The sequence below is a fragment of the Mus caroli genome, unplaced genomic scaffold, assembly GCF_978045245.1.
Source record: "Mus caroli unplaced genomic scaffold, Mus_caroli_1 scaffold_3, whole genome shotgun sequence".
NCBI classification, from domain to species: domain Eukaryota; kingdom Metazoa; phylum Chordata; class Mammalia; order Rodentia; family Muridae; genus Mus; species Mus caroli.
In genome coordinates this window covers 134,680,048-134,694,166 of record NW_028227258.1, presented here as the reverse complement: position 1 = coordinate 134,694,166, position 14,119 = coordinate 134,680,048, and the positions used below count along the sequence as shown (strand labels likewise).

General features: G+C 44.8%; 1 protein-coding gene across 7 annotated transcripts in view; it reads right to left on the bottom strand.

The window, feature by feature from the left end:
* Nucleotides 1-14,119, bottom strand: part of Fndc3b (fibronectin type III domain containing 3B) — a 293,906-nt gene that overhangs the window by 113,110 nt on the left and 166,677 nt on the right. For all 7 annotated transcript variants that reach the window (XM_029475079.2, XM_029475085.2, XM_021157455.3 and 4 more), the window contains exons 5-6: nt 12,183-12,426; nt 8,152-8,442 (exon numbers count right to left, since the gene is read on the bottom strand). In XM_029475079.2, coding sequence (XP_029330939.1) covers nt 8,152-8,442; nt 12,183-12,426 — 535 coding nt within the window. The remainder of the gene's footprint in view (nt 1-8,151; nt 8,443-12,182; nt 12,427-14,119) is intronic.

The window sequence follows — 14,119 nt, the reverse complement described above, 5'->3', positions numbered from 1 at the left end:
TATTTTTTGCATGTCATCTTCTTGTGTTTAGGTTAAAAACTGCCCAGCTTCCAGCATGACCTAAGAGGTTAAGCCTGTGGGACTCATACCTCAAAAGCATCAACAACTTACCTGCAAAGAGTCAGGTGGGTAGTATCTTTAAAATTTACACACTATAACAAAAATACAGGGAGGAAAGAAGGCAAGGCAAGGGGTGTGACACGGTGTAACAAGGATAGCACTCCAGTGGCTGAGAGCTTGGAAGGCCATTTTCTTCTTTGCTGAGCTGCCAAGAGTGTCTTTGTATCAATGAAGCCAGCACCCCAGTGAGGGGTGGGGGATGGACTTCAAAGTTATTCTGAGTCTGATTCCTCTGCTCTTGGACCTCAGAGAAGAACGGCCAGTCAGAAGTCTCACAACTATGCCTTATGAACACCCTTCTGTCCCTCAACCTTCTTTTCCCACCCCACAAAAGACCAGGCCCTAAGTCAGCTTGGACCTCATCAGAGCGCCTCTGAGGCCGCCCAGGCTGAGGGGCTGGAGCTAGCAACCAAGGCCAGGAGGTGTTAACTGCCCGGTTTCCAGCCCGATGCCTTTCCCATTCTGATCCAGGGATCCGCATTGTCCTTTGGAAACCTAAAAGCTGCTCGGGCTATTTGCACCTTCCAGACTGTACTTGGAAGACCCAACGGGTGGATTCCAGGAACCTGGGCTCGCTTAATGGTTTTTATTTTGTCATGTTTTCTTGCTATCTTTGCTCTGTCAAGATTTACAAGCAGGAGGCAGAAGGCAAGCAAGCATCACGATTTACATCACCAATAGCGGTGCTCAGGAAGCAACCTGAATAGCTGTAGGACCAATGCAGAGGGCAGTACACACCCCTCAGACCCTGCTCCTGCACTCCCAGTGCAGACAGGAAAGCTTGTGTGAAAGACAAAAGGAGCCACCAGTGAGGTGGGCAAGCTCTGCTAAGCTTACCACTTCAAACCAGCTTCATCTCTTTAACAGTGGGCCAAGCACAGGACATTCCAGAATTTACTAACATCAGCCAAGTCACTCCAAACAGAGGCTACTGAGGGTAAGGACAGTCAGGGATACATAATAAAACACCCTGAATTTAAAAAAAAAAAAGTTATCTAAAAGAAAGAATCAGGGTCCTGATAAGAACTACCCTAACATTATCCAAGGTACCACCCTTGTTTATTTAATAGTGTGTCACTTGGTGTGTGTGGTAATCTCTCAACCCTAGTATGTTTTGAAAGAGCACAGGTTAACACACCAGGAGTCATGCTCACTCCAGTTAGGGATGGGAAAGCTGCTGGTATAGGCTGCACGGATCACAGAGTTTACCACGCAAGCGAAATCACACTTAGCCCTCCCTCCACTTTCCTCTCCTTATGTGTTTCCTACTCACCTGTGCTCAGGATTAATGGGCCTGTTCTGAACTGGATGCTTAAACATGAGTTTTTATTTTTATGTATACAAGTGTTTTGCTGCATATATGGGCACCATATACCTGCAGTGCCCATAGGGTGCTGTTGGCTGCCTTATAGCTGGACCCCACTGAACAATCTTTCCAGTCTCTACAACCGTCCGTGTGTGTGTGTGTGTGTGTGTGTGTGTGTGTGTGTGTGTGTGTGTGGTTTGGCTTTTAAAGACAAGGTCTCCTTATATAGCTGAGGTTGGCCTTGAATGGGCAACCTTCCCACCTCAACCTTACCAGTGCTGGGGTCAGAAGCATGTCCCAGTATACCTGGCAGGCATTTTTATGTTATTGATATCAGGTCCTCATCAAAGCTTAACTTGACTTTCCCTTTTCTTTGAGATTTATTTACTTTTATTTGTGAGGTTTCACCTACATATATATCAGTGTATCACATGTAAACAGTATCCATGCAGGCAAGAAGAGGAAGTTGAACCCTCTTGGAGCTGGATGGTTGTGAGCCGTCATGTGGGTGAGGGGGATCAAGCCTGGATCCTCTAAAAGAGCAGTTGGTGTTCTTAACCGCTGAGCTATCTTTTCAGCCCACAGCTTTTTTTAAGTCTTATTTTATATAGTCCTTCTTAGACCCTTCCCAGCAGGTCCCTTTACCTTTGAAGGACAACTCTGGCAGAGAACTGACTCCCACTGAGAAACAGCTTAATATCTGAATATATCAATCACATTTTGGCTTCTGCTGGGATCGAATGGAAAGAATTAAGCTTACTCTCACTGAGGAGTGAGGCTGACTTCAGCCTCTGGGGTGAGCAGCCACGATGGTGCCCTCAGAGCAGGCTCAAGGCCCTTGCTCTCACACAACAATCTGAATGTAAAAACAGAAAATTTTTCCACTCTTATTCTTGAAGATATGAAGTCAACATCCAAGCACCAATCTAGACTCAAATGCTGGAAGAAGAGAGGAACAGGGGAGAGCAGTTGTGCGCTTTCTTTTTACTCTGCTACTTAATACCTTGAGAAGAAAGAGAGGCCTCACATTAATGTATCTGTTACCTGACATCCTGAGGAGAGAGGCTTTACACTAATGCATCTGCTACCTGACATCCTGAGGAGAGAGGCTTCACACTAATGCATCTGCTACCTGACATCCTGAGGAGAGAGGCTTCACACTAATGCATCTGCTACCTGACATCCTGAGGAGAGAGGCTTCACAGAGAAGCGCATATCTGAGCTGTTTCTGGAAGGACTGAGTTGGAATTTACTACATAGAGGAACTGGAAAAAACAGAGCAGGAGAGAATTCTGAAGCATACCAGTGGAATGGGATAAATCGCAGTGTCAAGTAGGACCTCTGACTTATTACACACAGCAGGGGATGCAGACACAACTGCATGCAGACAGCTCAGACACTGCAGACAATGAGGGCTCCTCTGAGGCTCAGGAGGGAAGATCTGACTTAGCTGTATGTAGCCATAATATGGAGAACAGGATAGCCCTTAAGATGCCAAGGGATCTCTTCTGAATGGCTCAAAAGGAACAGGAGGAAACAGAGGACTCCTAAATGGAGCTTATGACACACACACACACACACACACACACACACACACACACACACACACACACAGAGAGAGAGAGAGACAGAGAGACAGAGAGACAGAGACAGAGAGACAGACACCCTGAGGACAGGATTCATGAGAGAAGTTAAGAGTTCTTTCAAACCAGTTCCCACACTGAGGCCATGGATGCCCCATACCAATTCTACCACCAGCCCCAGGGCGTGGGATGCTGCTCTATCCCAGGACAATCTGGAAGCATGTCTCAGGGCAGGGGTCCAAGTTCCAGGTTAAGCCTCCATAACAATAAGGGTGCAAGTTAAGGAAGCCCTTCTGGCTTACAAGAGTAGAAACACAAGGGAGGGAGTTGGGAGAGAAAAAGAAGGTTGGAGATGTAGCTCAGCTGGCCCAGTGCCTGCCTAGCAATCATGAAAATATGAGTTCAAAACCCAGCGCCCACAAACCAGGAGCCCGGGTGCTACCTGTAGCCTTAGAATTTAAGAGGTGGGATAGACAGATCAGAAATTCGATAGTGAGGAGGTTGGAGGGAAAGGTCAAGGCCAGCAGAGAAGATGGAGAGGAGCCTGCCTTGATGAAGGGGATCCTATGAAATAGAGTCCCACGCACGTGGAGAAAATGAATGCGCAGTCCTAAGAGCTACATCGCACTGAGGAAAGGTGGGCTGTTTTCAACTATCTAAGCATGGGAATTCAATCATCCATTTACACATGAGGAGAGAGGAGATACAAGAAATGGTAAAGGCAAATCCTTAGTGAGGGACAACAAAGCCTTGAGTGTCTACTGCTAAAGTCCCAACTGTGCTCTGCCCGTGTCATACCCAGGAACAACAAGGAAACAGGGATTCCGTCAGGCTCTGAGAATGTGCTGGGCTTAGGACCACTGACTTGCTTGCCTGCAGGTGAAGCCAAAAACAGGAGGATAAATGCAGGCGCTCGGAGCACTCCTTTAAGACTGCAGCAATTAGCTCCAGGAAGGCAAAATGGCTCTGTGGCTGCACCTATTCAAAGAGAAGCTGGTTCTGGGAAACATAGTTCAGAACTTGGAGTTCACTTACAAAAGAATGTGAACATACACCGAGGACCTACTGTGTGCTAAGCACAGCACTGGCAAGGTGGGAAATAAAACAGATACAGGTGCTACTGTGCCCTGTGTGCCCTTGGTGAACAGTCTGTTCTCTAGCAGTCCTTCACATTACAGGAGTTGCCTTCTGCCTTCTGTGAGTATTAGCCCCTCCCTCTTTTGGGGGGTTGGGGATCATGAAGCCAGAACCACTGACTTGAAATGAGGTAGAGGCATTTCTGGTTCAAGGCCCTATTTGTGCTTCTGAAACGGTTAACTGAGACTCAGGACTTTACAAAAATTGGCTATCAACTGCCTCTATGTGTCTTTATGACTGAGCCCATTGTAGTCCTCCAGGGTAGTTTCAACTGCACAAACTGAAAGTGTGCTCTCTCCCTGCTGCCTGCCCCAGTTCTAAGGCTGCACCCCAGTGTCAGGCACGCTTGGGCAGACACTCTTAACACTGAGTCACACGCCTAGTCCCTACCCACCCCTTTTCAAAGCCACTTGTTAACTGTAAGCAGCTAAGAAGTAAATGACTAAAGCTGACCCCCTGAAAACTGAGCAACTAGAAAGTAATGCTATCGTTCTTCTCTGAAAATGTAGATAATACACCAGGAGCAGAATGTAAAAAGATACCACAACCCACTTGCTAGGATTAAGGCTACACCATGGTCTTGAGCAAACCACATATGTAAACCATAATAGTGTTAGCTGCAGTTTAATATTAATTAGGGCATTTTGAGAGCTTAAGAGTGATCAAAAACACTCACGGACAAGGTAGCAGCCGAGCCACCTCAGCAGCCCCCATCTGATTTCTACTTCACGGGTAAGCCATGTGCAGAGGACTGGCTGGCCCTGAAGGCATGAGCAAAGGACAGGGAAGGGGAAAAACAGCGAGTGTAGGGGCTAATCTGCCCCTTTCCTCCTGGATGCTGGGTTCTGCAGATCCAAAACAAATGGGGGCTCACCACACCCTTAAGAAAGAAAGTGCTTTCTATATAACAAAAGGCCCTGTGCTTCCCAACAATCCCACCTGCATCCTCTCATGAGGGAAAACATGAAAATACGTGAAGACCCAGTACGCCCATGAGTAGTTAATGTAGATGCCAGTGCAAGGCCAGCTGCAGCAGAGAGCACACTTAGGGACATTGAAATAATTAAACTGCACAGAGAGGATGACAATTTGCTTTGACAAAGCACATTGGCAGCTGCACTAAGTTTTGAACTAAGTTCCGCAGGGCTTCAGCCACTCCTCCTTCCTGGGTTATCTTTCCCATGATCTTGAACTTGCTTTTAGTGATTTGCTTTTCTCCTAAGTACCTACATCACTTCCCTTACATCTAAGCAACGTAAACATTCCCTTTTCATATTTGGGAAAACTCCTCCTATGAGTAATCTATGCCTAATTGTGTGTGTATTTATTTGTGTGTGTGTGTGAGAGAGAGAGAGAGAGAGAGAGAGAGAGAGAGAGAGAGAGAGAGAGAGAGAGAGAGGGAGGGAGGGAGGGAGGGAGAGAAATTCCGCCATGGTTAAACCCAAATACTGCTAATAAAATGTGCCTTATATTCAATGACATATTACTTCAGAAAAATGATCAAACAATGTGTCAATCAAGACATAAAATAGTTTAAAATAGGAAAACCAGCTCCAAACAGCAACTGTAGGGTGATTTGACTGAAGTTGTTTTAACACAGTGGTATGAGCCTATAATCGCAGAAACATGGTTGGATGAGGTGGGAATATAGTTTATGTCTTTGTGGTGGACTGAATAGGTATGACTCCCAAAGACTCATGTCTGAATGTGTGCCCCATGGCGGAGTGGCACTATTAGGAGGTGTGGCCTTGATAGAGGAAATGTGTCACAATAGGGGGCTGGGGTGTCCTTTGAGGTCTTCTATGCACAACTGTGCGCAGTGTAGAACACAACCTCCTGCTGCTGCCTGTGGATCAAGCTATAGAGCTCTCAGCTCTTCCGCACCATGCCTGCCTGTGTGCTGCCTTGCTTCCCACCAAGATGATGATGGACTGAACCTCTGAACATGTAAGCCAGGCCCAAAGAAATGTTGTCCTTTTTAAGAGTTGCCTTGGTCATGTGTCTGTTCACAGCAGTGAAGCTGTAACTAAGACGGCTTAAGAGGATTCAAGTACATCTTGAGCAACACAGAAGACCTGTCCCTCTGAGAAAGAAATGCTCCACACCAGACCCAGTACCTTCACGTGAGAGCTGTTTGAAAGACTCTTTCACACACTATCTGCTTTGTAGTGAGAGTACAATGTGAGAGTACAACAACTGCATGAAATAGGGAAGAAAAAGGTGATACAGGACAAAATCAAAACAATCCACAAAAGCCACTGTCTCGGCAGCTGCCTTTTCTTATGCTACAAGTTATCAATTGCAAATGGCCTACCAGAATTTCCTGTCAGATGACAATCTTCCATAGATATGCAAATGTACATAATCTTCTTTAGTCACAAATGTTGTCATAGTCAGAGCCACTGTTCTATGAACCATAGTAAGGAAGGGTTGGGGCTGGAGATGGCTTAGTGCAGTGGTTCTCAGCCTGGGGGGTGGGGGGGTGTCAAGTGACTCTTGCATAGGGCTTGCCTAAGACCATTGGAACTCACAGATACTATTATTCATAACCATAGCAAAATTACAGTTATGAGTTGACAATGAAAGTAATTTTATGGTTATGTCATCACAATATGAGGAACTGTACTAAAGTGTGCCAGCCTTCCCTGGCTTAGTGGATAAAGTACCTGCCAGCTGCAAGCATGAGGACAGGAAGATGAATCCAAGCGCCTACAGGAAAAGTTAGGCATGGGCAGGCACACCCAGGCACACGCGCACACACACACACAGACAAACACACACACAGAGACAGATACACACACATACACAGACAGATAGACAGACACACATACACAGACAGACAGACAGACAGACACACACACACACACACACACACACACACACACACACACACACACACACACGTGGAGAACAGGAACAAGAGGATCACTGGTATTTCCTGGCTGCCAACTTAGCTCCAGGTTCAGGGAAAGGCCCTCTCTGAAAGGAGTAAGGGAGAGAGAGAGCAAGTCAGACACTCAGTGTCCTCCTCTGGCCTTTGTATGCGCGTCCAGAAATAAGCAACCACACTGACATTAGCACATATACCTGCCCACATACACACCGCATTCACATACAGACAGACACACAGTCATACACACATATACACACAAAGGGCTGGGTGCTTTACCAGTTATCTGTGTCTGACATTTGTCCTTTACTTCCCAGTACTTATTTAGATTTATAAATTCATACAGTTCTCAAAACATTATCTGCTTTCATTATCTGATGTCTACATGTTTTCAGCCATATATTCACTTGTCTATAAAAGTCTATATATAGTCTTTCAGCCTTTTCTATGTGTACAGAAAAATACTGGTTTTTTTCCTCCTGTTGCAACAAAAATAACTGCCTCCAAATTCTACCTAAAACTGTAATTAAACAGAAGCACGCCCCTCCCCCAGCCCCACCTATCTATCATCACAAGATTAACCTACAGAGTGCATTGCCCTTCTGAGCATTGTCTCTGCTCTCAGTGAGCCTGACTCTCCACCTCATATTGGTCTGTGAAAGGCTCAGAGGAGAGGCCAAAGGACATTCAGGGGCGGACACACTTACCTGAAACTGAACAAGAACATATTCCTGCCATGCATGACTAACTCTGCTGGATATCAAATAACTACAGCTATTATCATGAGTAGTAATTACTTGGGATTGGAATTAGCCCATGCTTGCTAGAAAAATATTCAATTTGATTTCCTCTATAGCTCTCAATGTAGTCGGAGACAGCAGAAGCAGACCAAAGTGAAAACAATCTCCAATACTGTTTCTGAGATGAAGTCGATAGGTTACATGGCAGTGTGGGTTAAAATAAAATAATCACATAAATTAAAAATAACCATTATAGCAGTCTTTCCTTACTAAGAAAGGTCAACCCACCTGTCACCAGGAAAGAACCGCCCACCCTGAGATAAAGCTCCCCTGGGAGAGATGGGGCCCTCCAGATGCTGGTGTCTATGCCATTACCTTGCAGGTCAGAATCACTAGATTTTGGGCTGCTCCTCGCTCTTCGCTCTGTCTTCTTGATCCCAGGTCCACCGCCGCTGCCACCTCCCCCGCCTCCACTGCTCCCTCCACTGTGGCTTTTCCCGTAGCCATTGTACACTGTGGCGCAGCTGTTCTTGTAGATGGTGGAAGGTGGGCTGTTGAGGCGGTTCTGGCGGTCGATCTGGCGGTCCTTCAGTTTCTTATGTGGAGGCTTGCTGTACTGGTCTTCTCGGGTGATGTAGCTCGACATTCCATACAGGGGGATAATTTCTAGAATGAACGTGTGCAATGATACAAGCTTAGTTTACATCTGCCACAGTGACCCCTGGAGGAAACAATGTAAAGTATTACTATATACTTTAAGCAATGCTGGATACCTGATTGGTTTATAGTATCTGTATTCCTTTCCAACTCTTCAAGGAGTCATCAGTTATTACAAACAATACAGTGCATTTAGAATTTCCCACTCGTTATGGTGAAAAATGAAGAAGACAAGGTTATCGGAAGACTTCATAGGCTGGAAACTTTATAAGGAAATCTGACCTTGTCTTTCTCGGTGTCTTTAGTAGATGCAATACATATAAGAGAATAGATGAAATACTCCTTTACTTGTATACATAGGCTCATGACATTTAAAAGCATCACTCTTCTTGGAGATGCAACAATATTTCTATTGGAATGTACAGAGTTAACCATGACCTAAAAAGTTTCTTGAGGCCTGAGAAAGCGTCAAGGACTGGAGGAGATGATTAAAGAGAATAAAATGACAAATTGTTGTTAAGAGGAACCAGACATAAAATGAGGGGACAGATGTGTGAAGAAGAAGAAGAGCTGTCTTGGCAATCTACAGCTATGTTAACAGCTACCATTTCAAACTTCTCTTCTTGAGCAATGTGTAAAAGACAAAAGCGTGTGTTCCTGCTACACCCGGACACTTCAAACTAGGAAAGAAGATGACAGGAACCTGTGATGTTGCTATGGTCTTAGGGGAGAAACTCACTTCCATTTTTTTTTTAATTTTTATTTTATGTGCACGAGTATTTTGCTGGCAAACATGTTTGTGCACCACATGTGTGCCCACAGAGTCCGACAGAGTATCAGATCCTGGAACTGGAGGTAGAGACAATTGCTAAGTCACTATGTGGGTGGGGGGAATCAAATCTAGGATGTCCAGAAGAACAGCCAGTGCTCTTAACTGCTGAGCAGCCCTCTACTCCTCTTCTCATTTTGGTAAAAGTAAAAGATCACTGGGCGGTGGTGGCGCACGCCTTTAATCCCAGGACTTGGGAGGCAGAGGCAGGCAGATTTCTGAGTTTGAGGCCAAAGTGAGTTCCAGGAGAGCCAGGGCTACATAGAGAAACCCTGTCTCAACCCCCTCCCCTCCCCCCCCGAAAAAGTAAAAGACCTTCTGTGTGGGCCACATGTGTTCAGGCACCACAGAAGTCAGAAGGCAAGGTTGGAACACCTGGAACTGGATCCCAGTGAAGAGACTGGGAACCAAATTCTGGTCTTTTGCAATAGCAAGAGGTGCTCCCAACCATGGAGCCTCCTCTCCAGCCCCAAGAAGGTTTAAATTTGATTTTTAAACATTATATTTAGTCATCAACATAAAATATCCAAATATCTTTCAGGAATAGGACTTCTCAAATATTCAGTGACCATATGAATTTTATGTCACATATGAGCATAAAAAGAGGGAGGGAACTAACCATAATTTCTGTGGATGATCAACTAAAAGCAAGAGAGTATGGAGCAGGAAAGTATAGGCGGTTACATAATTTAACAATATTTCAGTTGCTCAAAGGTAAAACTCCACTATGTCCTTACAACTTACAGCTTTACAAGAGTGCCAGTGCAGACTACAGAATGTGAGAGAAGTGTAGCCATATTCAGAAACAATGTGTTTACATTAACTATATATACTAAGCTGAGAACACCTTTAATCCCAGCACTTGAGAGGCAGAGGCAGGTGGATTTCTGAATTTGAGGCCAGCCTGATCTACAGAGTGAGTTCCAGGACAGCCACGGCTACACAGAGAAACCCTGTCTGAAAATAAATAAATAAATAAATAAATGAATGAATGAATGAATATACTAACATGTCGGGAGGCTAGCAAATGCTCTCAACAGCATGAAGCATTACCCGGGAGAGTTAAAGTCGTCAACATGGATACTAATATAAGAACCATTTTAAGGCATGGTGAGAATTTTCGAAACTTTCATGGTTCCAGGAGTTAATGTTTAATTGCTTTTAGGTATATACCCTGAGAAATCAGGAGAGCAAACTACAGAATATGGAACCTCCATTGGAATATGAAGATTTTGTTTTATTACGATCTTTACTTTGAAGCTAAAATGGTACTTTCATTATTTCTGTGTTACTGGATCAATGTTCTTTAATAAATTAGATAAAAGGACACTGTGAAATGAAGAGTGAGCAATGCTGATTTAACTATAACTGTGGTTTGAATCATAATTTTACCTACGATTATGAAGGCCATCACTTGCACAAGAGTGCAGTTTAGAGAACAGCTGCTACATTAGGCACACCAGGGAGCATCATCAGATGGAAAACCAGGAGCCCGAACTAAAGAGTCAGGGCAGTCACAGCCAACCAGTCCTCTGACAACCTCTCCAGTATTTAATATGGATTGTGATGAAGCCCTAAATACATTTTCACAAATTAATTAACTAACAGAGGCACAAGCCCATAATCTTAACACTTGGCAGGCTGAGGCAGGAGATTGCTATGAGTTTAAGATGAATCTGGGCTCCAGAGTGGGACCATTTCTTTACAAAAACCAAGTTTTGTTTTTCTGTTTGTTTTTGCTGTTTTGTTTTTGTTTTTCGAGACAGGGTTTCTCTGTGTAGCCCCTGGCTGTCCTGGAACTCACTTTGTAGACTAGGCTGGACTCAATATTCAGAAATCTGCCTGCCTCTGCCTCCCAAATGCTGGGACTAAAGGCGTGCGCCACTACCGCCTGGTCATTTTTTTTTTTTTTTTCCTAAATGTCTTCATACCAGGCTTGATTCTTTGGTTTATGTCATGGCTAGAGATATTTTACTTCATGTTTGCTCTGACCTTTCTAACCCTTTTATGAAGCATGTTAAATTCTCTGACTACCAAAACAAAACAAAATAACCAAAATGTATTCCTATGTTACAATAGATTGTATCTTTTAAAACATTCTTTCCAGATTTCTCTTCTGTTAATAATAAGGAAAAAAAAAAAAAGATCACTTGAGATGAAGAGAAAGGAGAAATGGGTAAGAGAAGTGGTGCTGCAGCAAAAGAACCTGGGGGGCGGGGAGGGAAGGAGGGGGAGCGAAGGAGGAGGGGGACCCGCTGAAGAACTTCAGAGGAGTCTAAGAGGAACTCCTCTGAACAATATCCTCAATGCTTGAAGCACTGAAAGCTCCATTTGGGAGTGAGGAGAGCCTTCTGCAAAGCCGAGAGCTGAAATCTAGCCACACCAAGGTCAGAACTCTCAGACACAATGCAGGGAACTCCGAGACTCTCTTCCTTTCAAGGTAAGTTTCTATCAACCAGTGACACTGGGGCTAAAGTCATGGCTGGTCTCAAAGGACACAGCTGCAGGAGAGCCATGTCAACAGCAAGACAATCATTGAGCTCTGCCAAGATGGATCTTTTGGAAAATCCAAAGGATATTGAGACTTCATAGTCTTCTAACATTTGGAACAGGGCACGAATCATTTCAATTTCCCCTTTCCTGGCAGACAGTGATGGTGCCAAAGAAATACCAGGCCCCAGCTCTGCCTCAGGCCAGTGTTACATAAACACACATCAACAACTGCCTCACTTCTGAAACAAAGATGACCTGTTGCACTCCTTGCTCCTGGTGAGGTGGAAGCAAGACAGAGCTGTGACCCACCACAAACTAAAGGGATTCCCATGAGGAGGAATCCAAGACAAGGAAACTAGGAATTCTCAGGAGTTCTTAGAGTGTGGCTGGTTTGAACAAATCTCCATGCCAGCTGGAACCTACTTACCTGGCTCGCTATATATTGTGGGAGGAAGGTGAGGCTGGGGGAAAAACTGGGGTGGCATATCTCCAGGCACGGTGACAGGCGGGTAGTAGGCGGTGTGCGAGTTCTGGATGAAGTGTGGATGGTGGGTCAGATAAGGGGGCAGGTGATGGGTTGGAGACATGGCTGAGGGATAGCTCGGTGGGTAGCACTCAGGAGACTGCGGTGTGACCACCACCCGGCGGACTCCGGTGCTGTCTTCAATTACCTAGGGAAGAAAGCAAAAGGATTGGATGCAATAATACTATTAACAAGCACACCCACGGATGTGAAAGGATCACTAACTCTCCTGTTTCTTACACAAAGCAATTAGTGACTTCCATTTATTTGAGCGATTCTTACCCCATGAAACATTTTAGAAATTATCTTGCTAATAAATCTTGCATTTGTCATAAAAATTTTTACAGTGATAACAATTTTACTGGACAAGTAAATTGAATGTGTGTTTAAAACTGATGGTAGGTGCAGCTTTGTATAGAATCGTAAGATGAATGGTTTTACAGAAGAGAATCTACGGGTCAATGCTTCCAGGGCTCGGCTTCTTGACCTATGTGACAACATTTGCTCTATCTCTGCTTTAGTCATTGAAATTACGAACACAGGGAACATGGATGTCAAAAGCCACCGACGTACACTAAAATAGTATTTACATGGACTAAGGAGGTGGACACAATGAAGGGATTCTGACCAATGGAAAATTGAGCAATCTCAAGGCGAGAGAGTCAACTTTGTACCTAACTGTCCAGCTTTCAGCCAAGAACCCTGGCACAGATGATGACAGGCAGGACCCCACAGCCCAGTCGGCCGCTCATCTGAGCTGTCCTCAACACTGAGCAGTCCTGCACTAGCACAGAGCAGTGCGCCAGGCAATGCCTCCTGGCCAGTCCTGTACCCACTGCACCCAGATCAGTCGACACAACTCGAGCAAGGCACAGTCCCTACAGCAGACGGCACAGTGAGAAAGCAAAGCTATGAGATGATGCAAAAAGAGAGAGCATGAAATGACTACAGAAACAGCTATAGGGGCTTCAAAGAACTGCGGTGCCCAAACAGCTGCTGGAACAGACTCTAGGTCAGGCCTGTGCAGAAGAAGACAGCAGAATCCACTCAGGAAGCTGAGGGGAAAGCTCAGAGGTAGAGAAAGCGACCTGACAAGACATACACATGCATGCACGCTCATGTGCACAACATTAAACTGGGAATCCAGGAACAGGCTCACTGAAACTTGGTCGAATCAATTATTGAAGACAATGAGGAACATGTTCTGACAGGCTGTATTTATGGTTTCTTTTTCTTTTTAATGCTTGAAATAGAATCTGTATATTCAAATAGGTTTTTTTCCATTGCATTTCAGGAGGTTGATAACAAAACAAAATAATTTTATTGTCTCTAAGAATAGAAACATATCCTATGCTTAGTTTCATGGAAAACAAAAGAAGGGGAAAAAAACAGTCTTGCTAAAGCCAAACTGGCAAGTCTAAAAGTATTTAGTCCATAGTTTAGTGATTTTGACTTGCATTAACAGCCATTGGTTGGTCTTCATGTTAAGACAACAGGAGGCTGGAGAGATGGCTCAGCAGTTAAGAGCATCTGCTGCTCTTCCAAATAGTCCAGCTTGAGCTCCCCATACCTACGTGGCAGCTCACAGCATCCCAGCTCACCAGCCCCAGGGATTCGGTGCTGTCTTTGGACCCTGCAGGCACTTACACTCATATACTGCACATAAACACACACAGGCACACACATACGCATAAAAATTAACATAGCTAGAGAAAGCACCCAAGGAGCTGAAGGGATCTGCAACCCTATAGGTGGAACAACAATATGAACTAACCAGCATCCCCCAGAGCTCGTGTCTCTAGCTGCATATGTATCAGAAGATGGCCTAGTCGGCCATCATT